The sequence below is a fragment of the Chelmon rostratus genome, chromosome 11, assembly GCF_017976325.1.
Source record: "Chelmon rostratus isolate fCheRos1 chromosome 11, fCheRos1.pri, whole genome shotgun sequence".
Lineage (NCBI taxonomy): Eukaryota > Metazoa > Chordata > Actinopteri > Chaetodontiformes > Chaetodontidae > Chelmon > Chelmon rostratus.
Window position 1 is genome coordinate 12,233,064 of NC_055668.1, and position 12,847 is coordinate 12,245,910.

Here is a 12,847-nt window from a genome sequence, read left to right on the forward strand (position 1 = left end):
AGACAGGGCCTCAAGATCAGCTACTAAAAAGCAAGACCCACATTAAAGGAAGTCTGTTTAAACTGTCAGATCACATCCTATTCGGATTCATAATTCAGCTTTCTAGACACGAAACATGATAGATGCTTAATTTCACCTCTGAATGAAATAACCATCATTTAAGATCATGGTTGGGATTTTTCCCCCCGACTTTCCTCTCTTACAGGTCAGTGGTCAAGGTCAGCGCAAGCCCTCTGGTCTGAGGTCCCCTTGTGGTGGAACAGCATCATTAACCATCAGGTCATTTTGCCACCCCCTCCACAGTTGGTGCACAATAGCTCTCTACCTCTATCAGACATTTGGAGAATTAGCAATTAATACATTTTTTGTTTAAATTCACAATGTGTTTTTAGAGCTCAAAAAGTGTGTCTCTTTGTTGCCCAGTATAGACTCATGAGAAGAGACTTGCTCACTCACAGCCTGCAGATTCTTTTCTTACCTTCTGTTACATCACAAGAAATAAGCCTCCAAAAGGTCAACACTTCATGTACCTATGAAGAATAGCAGCTCACCTCAAATCAATGCATTAAACATGAAGCTGGATTAATGGTGCAGTCGTAGCAGGCTGCCACAGGTGGTGCTGAAGGCTGCAGCAGTTTCAGAGCCTCCCCTTTTAATATCACAAACAGTTGTTCAAACATATCCAGAAAACAAAAATAGACAGGAAGAGTCCTTGAGAAGTGCCAGACGGCAGACGCCCTTCCCTCATAAAAGACAACAACAATCAGAGGGATTACAATGACTTGACAAGAACTGCTTTCTTTTACATTATGTGGAACAATTTGTTGACATCTGTTCAAAATTGCTTGGCTCAAAACCAGGTGGATGAGAACCCAATTTGGACCTGAACAAAGAACAAAACAGTACGAAAACAGATTAACTTGTTGATAACTGTCAAAATGTTTTATAGATTAAAATTTTCCAAAGTCACACAGCTTGAACTGAAAGTACAGTTTGACCATTTAGATAAACCCTTTGATATGAAAAGATCTTAATATGTCACCAACAATTAACCTAATGTATTAAATATGTGTGGATTAAATTTGTTGTCACTTGTTAACATTTTGAATTTCTCATGACTTTGATTTGGTTCAATTAAGTGTTAAGAGAGGTGAGAGAAAAAAATAACCTGATGTCAAAACATTGCCATTCATGGAGATAATCTTAAATTTTATGTGTTTGGAGAGTTTATAATGTATCCTCTAGAGGGAGCCAAACCCCATTAAATAACCTACCAACTGACCTTGTTTAGCTCAAACAAGCTGAAAGACAAAATATCAAAGCACATAAATTTGCTCATTTCATTGTCCATTTAATAGTGAAGACAACTCACAGTTATAGAGAAAAAAAAACTGGCAATTGCCTGTTAATTTAGACAAACACAGAATAATCTAAGGTGAAACACAGACCTTCTATTGTCCAAAGTTAATGAATGATGGAGAGTGCACTTTCACCACATCTACGCACAATAAATAGCGAGATCATATAAGAATGTTTATCTGCGTCCCAGCTGTTTCTTAAATGCCTTTAGGGACTTTGCCATCATTGGAGCAACTCCTGCGTGAACAACAGGAAAAAAAATAGGTGATAAGGTAAAATAATGTACGACATCAGGATTACGAAAGGATCTAAATAGTAGCTTTTGCTCTGATCAGGAAATGACTTAATAGAAAAGAAAAAAAAACATATCAGAACAGGCCAGTCTGACTGATGTGGAAAGCTGTAGAAAACATAGCAACCTTGCATCTACAATACTCTTGTCAGCTCACTTGTTTTTTTGCGAGGGTCTTGACTAATGCCTGCTCCTGAACTGGTGCTGCCGGACCTGCTGGGCTCACTACAACCCGGCCTCGAGCTGTTGTCCTGAACCTTGACGCTGATCATTGAAGACATAACGAAACAACAGAATTATCTACAAAACAAAAACAATGCACATAAAATGACAAAAAGTTTCTACCTTCATATGTTAGTGTTACACTACAGCTAGTGAGCACAACATCCCACGAGGCGACAGTTGACAAAGGACCCAAGGCAGTCTCCAACCAGAATAAAACAGTTTATCCAGCACATTGCTCCAATTCCTGTGTTAGACTAAGCTCACCCAAAAAGCATTTCACCCACTGTTATCACGAGTCTCTGACAGATTATGACCCTGCTAAGCTACTGTTGTTGAGTGATCACTTTGTAGTTAAGGCCTTTTATGTGGCAGAGGAGCAGAGCAAGCACAAGGCGTTAATATTTTGCCAGAGACAAACGTCAAACAGCGCCTCAGTGGCTTGTTGGCTTGTTTGTGAACTTTCTAATGAGGAACACAACATAGCTGAAATTAATATATATACAAGCCAGATAGTAAAAAAAACAAAAGCAGGAGCTAATCACAAAATCTCTGGAGATACTACCTCTCCATATTTAGTATGCTGGGACCCACCTGCACCTGAGCTGAGGAGGCTGCTGAACAGCAGTTCCATGAATCTCCTGCTGAATTCGCACATCTCTCGGTGGCTTGGCAACAGTGTGAATAAATGCCATCTTCACCTGCCGACCTAGACAAAAAAAAAAAAGTGTCACAGTGTACAGAACATTATAAGGACCAAACGAAACTTTCCTCCAGTATACAATGTATGTAACATGTTTCCTTTTTCATGTTCAATTGTTTATAACTTTATTTCACAATGGATGTAAGACTGCTGTAGTGAAGAGTAGTTCAGAATACAGCACACACCTTTGGGCTTGTTAGAATGTGCTGTGACAATGCTTTTTGTCAGTCTTTGGAGTTTCATTTCCCTCTCCTTTGACAGCCTGATGTACATCTCTTTCCATGATTCATACTCCTGAAGTTTGGAGTCTTTGAAGTCCCTCTGGCAATGTTTGCCCCACAAGTGGTCCGTCACTCCAATGTAGATCTGTGGAAACAATCACAGGCCTAACAGCAAATAAACATTTGTACACTCAAACACAATTCTCCTCTTATCACATCTTTCACAATAACCACAATAACTTTTCTAAATTTAACATAAGAGCCATAAAGTTTAGGTTTAATAAACCTAGAAAGGCAATTTCAAAGTAAACTGATATACAATCAGTGGCAACTGAAGGTAAATCTGCTCATTATCACAACTAGCTTTCAAAACTCCTTCAAAACTGGCACATCTCTGCATATAAATCATGTCAGTGGAGTCAGGACAAACTAAACACTATTATATACAAGTCTCATGATCTTATTGGATTACTGGTGCCAGATGTGATTGGTTGTGGTTCAAAGCTGCGCTCCCTTGATATTCACTCTTCACTAAACAAACAGCCTAGGTGAGTGAAGGGGATCAGAGAAGAGGCAGACACTTCACAGCTCAGTGCAATAGTGTTGTGCAGCAGAATATCACTGGTTGTTATAACTTGTTGAAATTTGCTGAACATTCAATAACGTTCCACGTCACAGTGAAGTCATTTTAAAAACGGTAATTGGTAAGATGAAACAGTAATTTTAGCACTTTAGTGTATCTGTGAATATCAGCTGCTCTGGAGCTAAACGGGTCGAATGCAGTTCTGAGCAGGTGTACCCAATAAAGTGGCCACTAAGTGTGCACTAACTTCACTCATATTTACATTCTTACTGGGTTGCATTCTTCAATGCGTAGCAGCTGCTCCGACGTACACCTCTCCAGCACCGGCTCGAGGATTTCAAACGGGACTCCGCCAGTTTCATAAAGCACTGAGAAGAGATCCCTGCACCTGAATACAGATCCAACAAACTGACAGACTGGTCAGAGCCCTGCGAAAAGCTTCTGTGGGCTTTTTACTCACAGTTAATGTTATTCTGGAGTGTGCGGATACACTGTTGGTGCAAGCTCATCATGGTTGGGAGGAAGATGGTCTTGGCACCAGAGTACACTTGCATTTTCTTGTTAAGTCGCTGACCGGTGAAGACTGCCGACTCCTCGGAGATGTCACAAAAATCGGACTCCTTCTCAACTTTAAGACGAAACAAGAGGCGTCATGGATGAGATGAGCGTTGTGAAAATACAGCTGGATTTGTTAGAAATACAGTACCTTTCCTCTCAAAGTACTCAACACTGGAAGCCTTTTCACACACGGGCAGAACAGCGGGTAAAGGAATATTCAACAGGTCCATTACAGACTCCTTAAACTGCTAAAATATGTGGGATTATTAGTCAATATGAATCAATCATTACCTGCACTCGAAAAGCTTAACTTTTAGGATCATTGTCAAACATACCTGTTTTGCAGAGGTAACATTATTAGACATCGCAGGTGACTTGCAAGCTTTCATGTCTGGATCTTTCACTGAAGTCTTGATTTTTTTGGGAGGCTTCTTCACTCCAGATCTTTCTTTCCTCTTGAAAACATCTACATCATAGTTCAAGTATGATTCAAAAGACATGGAGGGCTCCTCTGGGTCACCGTCACTTTCCTTGTCTTCATGCTTTCTTTTGGCCTTTTTGTTTGTGTGTTTTGGATGTCCCTCATTTTCAGACTCGTCTTTGTATTTCAAAGTGCTGTGCTCCTCTTTACTTGTTTTTTCCCGTTTTCGGTTTTGGGCCTCTGAGCTCCTCAATAGCCCTGAAGATCTATCATCTTTGACATTGGCCAGTTTTAAGGTTTTTGAGCATTTGTCCCTGGACTCAAATGAAAAAGATTCTTTGCCTTCCTTTGCTGATTCTTTTAATGCCTTTGATTTCTTATTTGACTGTTTTTCTGACCCAAATCTTCCACTGTCAGAGTTGCTTTTCATTTTTTCTCTGGAATCACACCTGAATTTCTCAAGAGTGTCCTTTACGTTTCTGTTTCCAAACAAAGTACCGCCCTCTCCTGATTTTCTGTTACTCTGATCATTTTTCTTCTCCTCAGAAACAACTGAATTGTCAATTTCATCCTGTTGGATTTCAATTTTCTTTTTCAAGACATCATTCTGAGAGAGATTCTGGTTTTCTTTTTGATGTTTTTCTTGATTTTCATTCTGGTCTTTATGTCTCATCTGTCCTTCACATTGTTTCTCTGAATCAGCTTTCCTATCCCCTGTTTTGAAGAGGGCCTCATCTGAAGAGTTCTGACTCTTGGTTTGAGATGTTAAGCAATTATTGTTTAAATCATGCACTGTCAAACTTCTGTTATTTGGACACTTCTGGTCTTCCAGTTTGTCTTTGACAGGCAAACACTCTGACGCGTCCCCGTCTTCTGTGTGGCTGCATCAAGGAGAAATTAGACTAAAATACATACACATAAAAATAAGCACAAGCAATTGTATTGTATACTGTTAATTAAACTTAAAAGTTGAATACATTTCACCTTGTGGATTCCTTAGGCACCAGCTGTTTCCAACTTCTGACTAGCGACCTGGCAAATTCTCCAGCCTGTTTATGTCTGCGAAGCGAGTTAACTGTTTTGCCAATTCCAGTTTCCTAATTTACATGCAGACACAGTCAGAGAACGTTTAACAATCCAAAATCCATATTTAAATATATCAACACAAAATACATTCTTTCCAACAGACTCACAGCAAGAATGTCTAACGTGATATCAAGATCCTTGAGTTTCTGCAAAATTTTTAGGACCTGGAAAGAGAGTAAACACATTAACAATATGTGATTGAACATGGTTTCCATGGCTTTCACAAACTGAAGAAAACCCAACATGCCAAATATGGCAGTCCTGGTTTGGGATTACCACAGTTGCTGATTGTGCATTCAGAGCAGAAGCTATGTATGGGAACCTCACACACCCACTAGGCTGCTCCTTTTACTGCAAACTATAAATGGATAATGCCAATGCTGGCTGTTGCAAAGTCTCACTATATAAGTGAACCGGATGTTTTCAGGCTGTACACTTGACAGTCCAATTCAATTTTAAAATCATACAGATCTAATCTGAAGATTTAAATCCAAATGATAAATCCATCTGCATGCAGAGCGCCCTAACCTCCGCTGATGATGGACGGTAGCCATGCGTTGAACAGCTGGAGGAGTTGCCACTTTTAGCAGCAAGGACCCTCCCATTAAAACAGCCTGACCCCCACAGCAAAGTGCCTCAGATGCTGTGTGGCAGCAGCGCACATGTCAATGACTGAAACAGCACTCACTCAGCCTCTGCCCTCGCACGATCAACGACACACGACGAGCGTAATGAAAGAGAGGAAATCTTCGAAACAGCATTAGCGTTTGCAGAGCAATGGCCGGCTGCACGGTTCTATACACACACCAGAAACATCTAACGAATCGGAGAGTTTATTGCAAACAACTTCTGTTCTACAGGCAGCAGCAGCCCTTCAACTCTGGCCTGTTTGTTTTGCGCTCTTCTATTAAAAAAAAAAAAAAAAAGCATGAACATCGTATCTACCGTGGCAGACTCTGCTGTGTCTGTGAGCTGAAGTTTGAAGCGCATGACCTTCTTCACCACATCAGAGCTGCTGGCCATCACGGTGATTCACGTGCAACCCTCTACACACACCGGGCAGCGCGCGCCCCTTGATGACACGATTTTAATGGGCGGAACCGATGACAGAAATGATGGCGGTGGGTGGTTTAGGGGGTTATTTAACAATTCATATTAAGAAAGAGAGCGAAATTACATATAAACTGGCTCTTTGGAAGCCCCTTAAGTCTTCTGGGTACCTGCAGCTCTGACCCACTGGCCCTTTGAAAGGACATAAAATATATTTCTAATCCTTCAAATCAGATATAACAATCAGACATATTGACTTGACCTGAATTTTGGATGACCTGTTTTTTTCCTAAAAAAATCCTGCATCCCTTTCCAAGACTTTAGCCAAAGGGACCCATGACTCACAAGATCATGACTCTGTGTAATGTGTTGATGAAAACAGGAGCAAAACAATGAACGTGTGTCAAAATGTTTATGCCATTCAGGTTTCTTCAGTCATCACTTCTGCCAAGAAACCCATCATGAAATATGAGCTGGACATAGTTGTGGGTAAAGTCTTTGTCTTTGTCAAGCTGTGGAGTTCACCTTTTTGCTATGTCACCATGGGTTCTTATGGGGAGTGCTGCAGGGCTCTGATATAACATAAAACACAAGCATAGCAAAAGACATCATAAAAACAAACACTATTGAGTGTGCTGGTGATGCAGTGGAGTGTCCTATGTACACTTAAATATCTATTTTCTCCAATTAAATTATGCTGATTTCCATTTAAACTGTCTATAAGATCACATCCAACAATACATTTAGCTGAGTGGAATAAATTTTTTTAGCATCTCTTTGTCGATACTTTAACAAGATGCTCTTTGCACCACTGGGAACAAATTAAATTTTTCTAATCAATGGCTGAATGAAGTTTTCAATGTGACGTCCCAGTCAGGATGTAGGTCGAGCCCCCACAGTATGTTGACATCAGCTGATTGGAGGCTATTGTGGGACACTATGTTGGGATGGGGGTGTATGGTCCCTGCCACATGCATTTCACAATACATGATTGGCACTTACTCCCCAAGAGGAGGAGTTAACTGCATGTCTCTTTCTGGAGGGGTGACTGCTGGTCTCTCTCTCTCCTGCTCCAGGAACTGGAGGCACAAGTTCCTTCTTCCTCAGCCTTAACTTCATTTCCCAGGTAAGTGGAGCTTTGCCATGGTTGATTGTTTGTCATTTTAGAAATGAAAAGGCAGTTGGCTGCAGTTAATGCTTCCACATTTGTCATTTTAGATGGAAAATGTGCACCCTTCTCACTAATTTTGGGCTTGAGAAGGCAAATAAATTGTCTGAAGCTGTTGACCTTTTGGTAAAATTATTTTTTTTACACATAGCCATGTAGGCTTTGAGTTTTCTAGAGTTGTGGGTAAACAATGTGAAAAGTGGGATTTTTAAGAAACTATTTTGTCCTGTGGCTGGTGTTAGTTGCATACTTATTCAGGACAAACTTAAAACAGTTAAATATAATAAAGAAAAGAGAAAAAATAATGATATTTGCCCTAATTTGAAATTAAACAGTCTGAGGACATGAGGCCTGTTCCTCATGTCTCAAAGTCTATAAAAGGAACGTCATGGGTGAGCTGTCCAGCGTTTCTATTCCTGGACATACTGCTGATAAATTGTGACAGATGCAAAGAGGGGTATGTTGACGCACTCAGTAGCCCCACCATCACCTGGTAGCACGCATGTTTTCAAAGGTGTCAGTGTCTGGTCGTGTCTAAATAAATTCTGCAACTCCAAAATGTATGAATCAGTAGATAGAACATTTAAATGTGCATATCTGACATTATTGCTTAGTTTGGGACAAAGAAAACAGTACAAAAGCCATGATACAAGGACAACAGGGTCTCAAATGCAATGCAAATGTACTACTCAAGATATTAAACAATGCAGGCCATTTTAATGTAGTTTAATGTTGTGAGTGTGGCATGTTCTTAACTCCTCTGCATTTCAAGCCAAGTCACTAATATTTTCACGAGCAAACCAGATCTGAGGCACATAACTTTATCTGACTGACATGTTGTATCTATATTTTCAGAAGGTTTGGGCTGTGTTCTGCTGCTACAGCCATGGCACCCAAGAAAAATAAGATGACCAAAAAGAGCAAAGGAGACATAAATGAAATGACCATAATGGTTGAGGACAGCCCCATCAACAAGATTAACGGGTTAAACACTCTGTTAGAGGGAGGAAATGGCTTCAGCTGCATTTCAACTGAAGTCAATGATTCTGTGTATGCCCCAAACCTCCTGGAGGGTTTGAGCAGCATGAGACAGGATAGCTTCCTCTGTGATCTAACAGTCGCCACCAAGTCGAAGTCATTTGATGTCCACAAAGTTGTCATGGCCTCTTGCAGCGAGTACATCCGAAACATCTTGAAGAAAGATTCGTCCCTCCAGAAGATCGACCTGAACGAGCTGTCACCAGTTGGCCTCGCCACAGCAATCACATATGCTTATTCTGGAAAGCTGACCCTGTCGCTGTACAGCATCGGCAGCACGATCGCCGCGGCCATGCTGCTGCAGATTGGCACCTTAGTGAAGATGTGCAGTGATTTCCTCATGCAGGAGCTCAGCGTGGAGAATTGCATGTACGTGGCCAACATTGCTGATGCCTATGACCTGAAAGAAACCAAGGAAGCCGCTCAGAAGTTCATGCGCGAGAACTTCATCGAGTTTTCTGAGATGGAGCAGTTCCTGAAGCTCACCTATGAGCAGATCAGCGATTTCCTCTCAGATGATTCCCTGCAGCTTCCTTCCGAGATCACAGCCTTCCAGATCGCCATGAAATGGTTGGACTTTGATGAGAAGAGGTTGAAGTACGCGGCAGACCTCCTAACTCACATCCGCTTTGGCACTATCTCTGCCCAAGACTTGGTGAATCACATCCAGAGTGTGCCTAGAATGATGCAAGACTCCGAGTGCCACCGTCTCCTTGTCGACGCCATGAACTACCATCTGCTGCCATACCAACAGAACATCCTCCAGTCACGCAGAACAAAGGTACGCGGCGGCCTCAAGGTGATACTCACAGTCGGCGGACGCCCTGCCCTAACAGAGAAATCTCTCAGCAAAGACGTTCTCTACAGAGATGCAGATAACGTGTGGAATAAGTTGACAGAAATGCCAGCGAAGAGCTTTAATCAGTGCGTGGCAGTCTTGGATGGCTTCCTGTATGTGGCAGGTGGTGAGGACCAGAATGATGCAAGGAACCAGGCTAAACACGCCGTTAGCAACTTCTGCAGGTAAGAGCCAATTGTGACGTCTGATTTGTCAAATTAGTTTGTGTGGAATTAGCCAATAACTGTATATCCCTCCCCTTCCCTCCTCACATTCTTTAGATATGACCCCCGCTTCAACACTTGGATTCACTTGAGCAACATGATCCAGAAGCGCACCCACTTTAGCCTTAACACCTTCAACGGCCTCCTGTTTGCCATCGGCGGGCGAAACACTGATGGTGTTCAGGCCTCGTTGGAGTGCTATGTGCCCTCCTCCAACCAGTGGCAGATGAAAGCTCCCATGGAGGTGCCCCGCTGCTGTCACGCCAGCTCCCTCATCGATGGCAAGATCCTTGTATCAGGAGGTTACATCAACAACGCCTACTCCAGGGCTGTGTGCTCGTATGACCCCTCCACTGACACCTGGCAGGATAAGAGCAGTTTGAGCACACCTCGAGGCTGGCACTGCGCTGCCACCGTGGGAGACCGGGCCTACGTCATCGGTGGCAGTCAGCTGGGAGGTCGTGGGGAGAGGGTGGATGTCCTCGCTGTCGAATCTTACAACCCTCACAATGGCCAGTGGAGCTACTGTGCGCCTCTTCGCACAGGGGTTAGCACAGCCGGTATTTCCATTTCGAACAACAAGGTCTATCTCCTCGGAGGCTGGAACGAGGGCGAGAAGAAGTACAAGAAATGCATTCAGGTTTACAACCCTGACCTCAATGAATGGACTGAGGATGATGAATTGCCAGAAGCTACAGTCGGCATTTCATGCTGTGTCGTCACCATACCCACACGGAAAACACGAGAGTCCAGAGCCAGTTCAGTATCTTCTGCACCAGTCAGTATATAAGGGTTTAGATGATATTAATGATGTAGTATACATGTCTAAAGCTCTCCAGCTTTTCTGTTGCATAAATCTTGGTTCTAAACTCAACCATTAGTCCCCCTTTGCAGGGCTAAAACGATCAGTTAAGATGAGTAAAAATGAATTAAATGCAAGCATCGTAAATTTGGGAACATGTTCTTTCGAGATTTGCAAAAAAAAAAAGCTACATACATTAGAAATTACATTAGAAAGAAAGCAAATTGAAGCCAGTGATAGCATTTTAAAGAAAAATTCAGAAAGATGATGTTTTTGATGGAGACAAACTGGACACAGCAATAACCAACTTTATCATTTTTAGACCTTTGGGGCCAATTGAGTTGGGATAATTTCATTAACGCTTTTTCTATAGCAAAGGTAATGTTATTCAAAACTCAAATGAAAGGTATAAAAAAGCTAAATCAATGCTGTTATTGAGATTAATTTGTGACAAAGCTGTTTTTACCCAGTGCCATCAGATTAGTAATACAGATGACACAGTAATTAATAACACAGTTTTTAATATTGAAGGATTTTGTGAAAGTCTTCAGGGCTATAGCTTCTGTGATTCTCAGATACTTGAACAGAATATTGAGCGGCAATAAGCTGGAGCTGGAGTAACTGTCGGCACCACCTACCAGGAGTAGGTGCTTGTGATTTGTGTGAACAAAACACACTACAGGCTGCAGTTTCTCTACATGTTTCTCATGTACAGTATTCAGTGGACTTGTGTGGTATGTTGTGTGATTTTCGCAAACACTATCAGGATTCTGTTGGGAATGATGTGGGTTGAATGGGTTTAGATGTGACAGAAACAAGCTATTTTGTAAAAAATAATAACAAAAATAGAACTTGGGGAATGACGTTGTCAGCCTGAGCTTTCCTGGAGGTCAATTCTCATGAATTCCCTGACTGCTCATGTCCTTTAATTTTTTGTTTGTTTTTAAATTAAACAGAGATGAAGTGTAAGCAACTCTGAGCCATGGTCATTTATTTATAATCATTTTCTTTTGTTAATTTTGTGTGTCTTTTAAAGAAAAAATCTAAAAGCACGCAGAATTATTTTGCTGTTTTCATTTCCAGTTCATATCTATTTGCCCTTTTTAATGTGTCTTTTACTCTATAGTCGCAATTAAAGTTAAGTTAGACATACAGTTAACATTAATGTATGGCTTGATGGGATGAAAAGTGTCCTCATGTTCTGAAAACAGCAGTGGAAGGATTTAGTTTCAACAGATTTGCATAGTGTTCACCCAAATATTTGTGGACCAGGAACAACAAGTGATGATGTCATGTTTGAATGATGAGGTATGCACTTTTGACTTCCTGTCTTTAATCCAACATCAGTGGTGTCAGAGGGTATAAACACTGCATACGTCCAGCCAAGGCTCATAATTTTTTTTGCACATGTTCACACAAATGTAAGTATTTACAAAATTAGGGGAGATAACTTGGTTGTTTGTATATCCAAATTCTGAAATCAGAAATAGAATTATGTAAGATCATTTGCATTCATTGAGTAATCTTAAGTCTGACTCTAATTAAACGTAAGACTTTCAAACCACAAACATTTCAGCAATGTGAGGAGGGTTAGAGCCTTCTCAATGACATTGTAAACATACTTTATACTGTGAGAGTGAGGAAACAGCCCTTCAGGCATGTAACATGAGCTAAATTAACACATAAAAGGGCTATTGCATCATGCACAATACATCTGTTTTGGTGCTCTCTTGTCCATTAGACCAAAAGAATTAAACATCTCATATTCACCACCGGATTCATGTGCTAACTTACGTAACAGTCAAGGTTATTCTGTTAGCCAAACATACCATTTGTTAAATTAAAGGAATTGTTATAAGGGCAGAGATGTCATTGTAGCCTTTACTGTGAAGTGATTAAAGGACCTGAAAAGCCCATTTCTCAACATTTCTGTTTTGATTATTTCACATGAAAGATTCCTGCATGTGCATTCTTGTCCTTGTTTTTCTCATGGATCTGAAGTGGGTAGGGATCGGAGGACATGTCACACACATTCTTTTAAACAAAATGTGAAGACAGCTGCCATCTGTTAGTCAGACCTAATCAGTCCACGTCTGCCCACATGGAATCAGATTAATGTTAAACTCTTAAATAAAATAGCCCTACAAGAGTTTTATTTAAGTTTGAACTTAATTAACTCCTGATCACTGTGTTTAAGACCAACAATACATTTTACACCCCGCACTCATTTTGGACATTTTGTCTTCCTAGAGCAGCTCTCCTGAACTGAATAGTTCTGGTGA

General features: G+C 41.1%; 2 protein-coding genes across 2 annotated transcripts; one reads left to right on the forward strand and one right to left on the reverse strand.

Moving 5' to 3' along the window:
- Positions 1-1,534: 1,534 nt before the first annotated feature.
- eloal (elongin A, like) lies at positions 1,535-6,468 on the reverse strand. Its single transcript, XM_041947558.1, has 11 exons — positions 6,391-6,468; positions 5,553-5,609; positions 5,344-5,456; positions 4,274-5,240; positions 4,087-4,186; positions 3,841-4,008; positions 3,651-3,748; positions 2,762-2,942; positions 2,468-2,582; positions 1,809-1,915; positions 1,535-1,596 (listed from the first exon to the last, which is right to left on the reverse strand). The coding sequence occupies exons 1-11, from the start codon at positions 6,466-6,468 to the stop codon at positions 1,535-1,537; spliced, it is 2,046 nt and encodes a 681-aa protein (XP_041803492.1).
- A 1,103-nt stretch (positions 6,469-7,571) lies between these two features.
- On the forward strand, positions 7,572-12,577 carry klhl31 (kelch-like family member 31). The gene is made up of 3 exons (XM_041947557.1): positions 7,572-7,621; positions 8,519-9,724; positions 9,821-12,577. Exons 2-3 carry the CDS (start codon positions 8,550-8,552, stop codon positions 10,551-10,553), a joined length of 1,908 nt encoding a protein of 635 aa, XP_041803491.1. The 5' UTR covers positions 7,572-7,621; positions 8,519-8,549; the 3' UTR covers positions 10,554-12,577.
- The last annotated feature ends 270 nt before the right edge of the window (positions 12,578-12,847 follow it).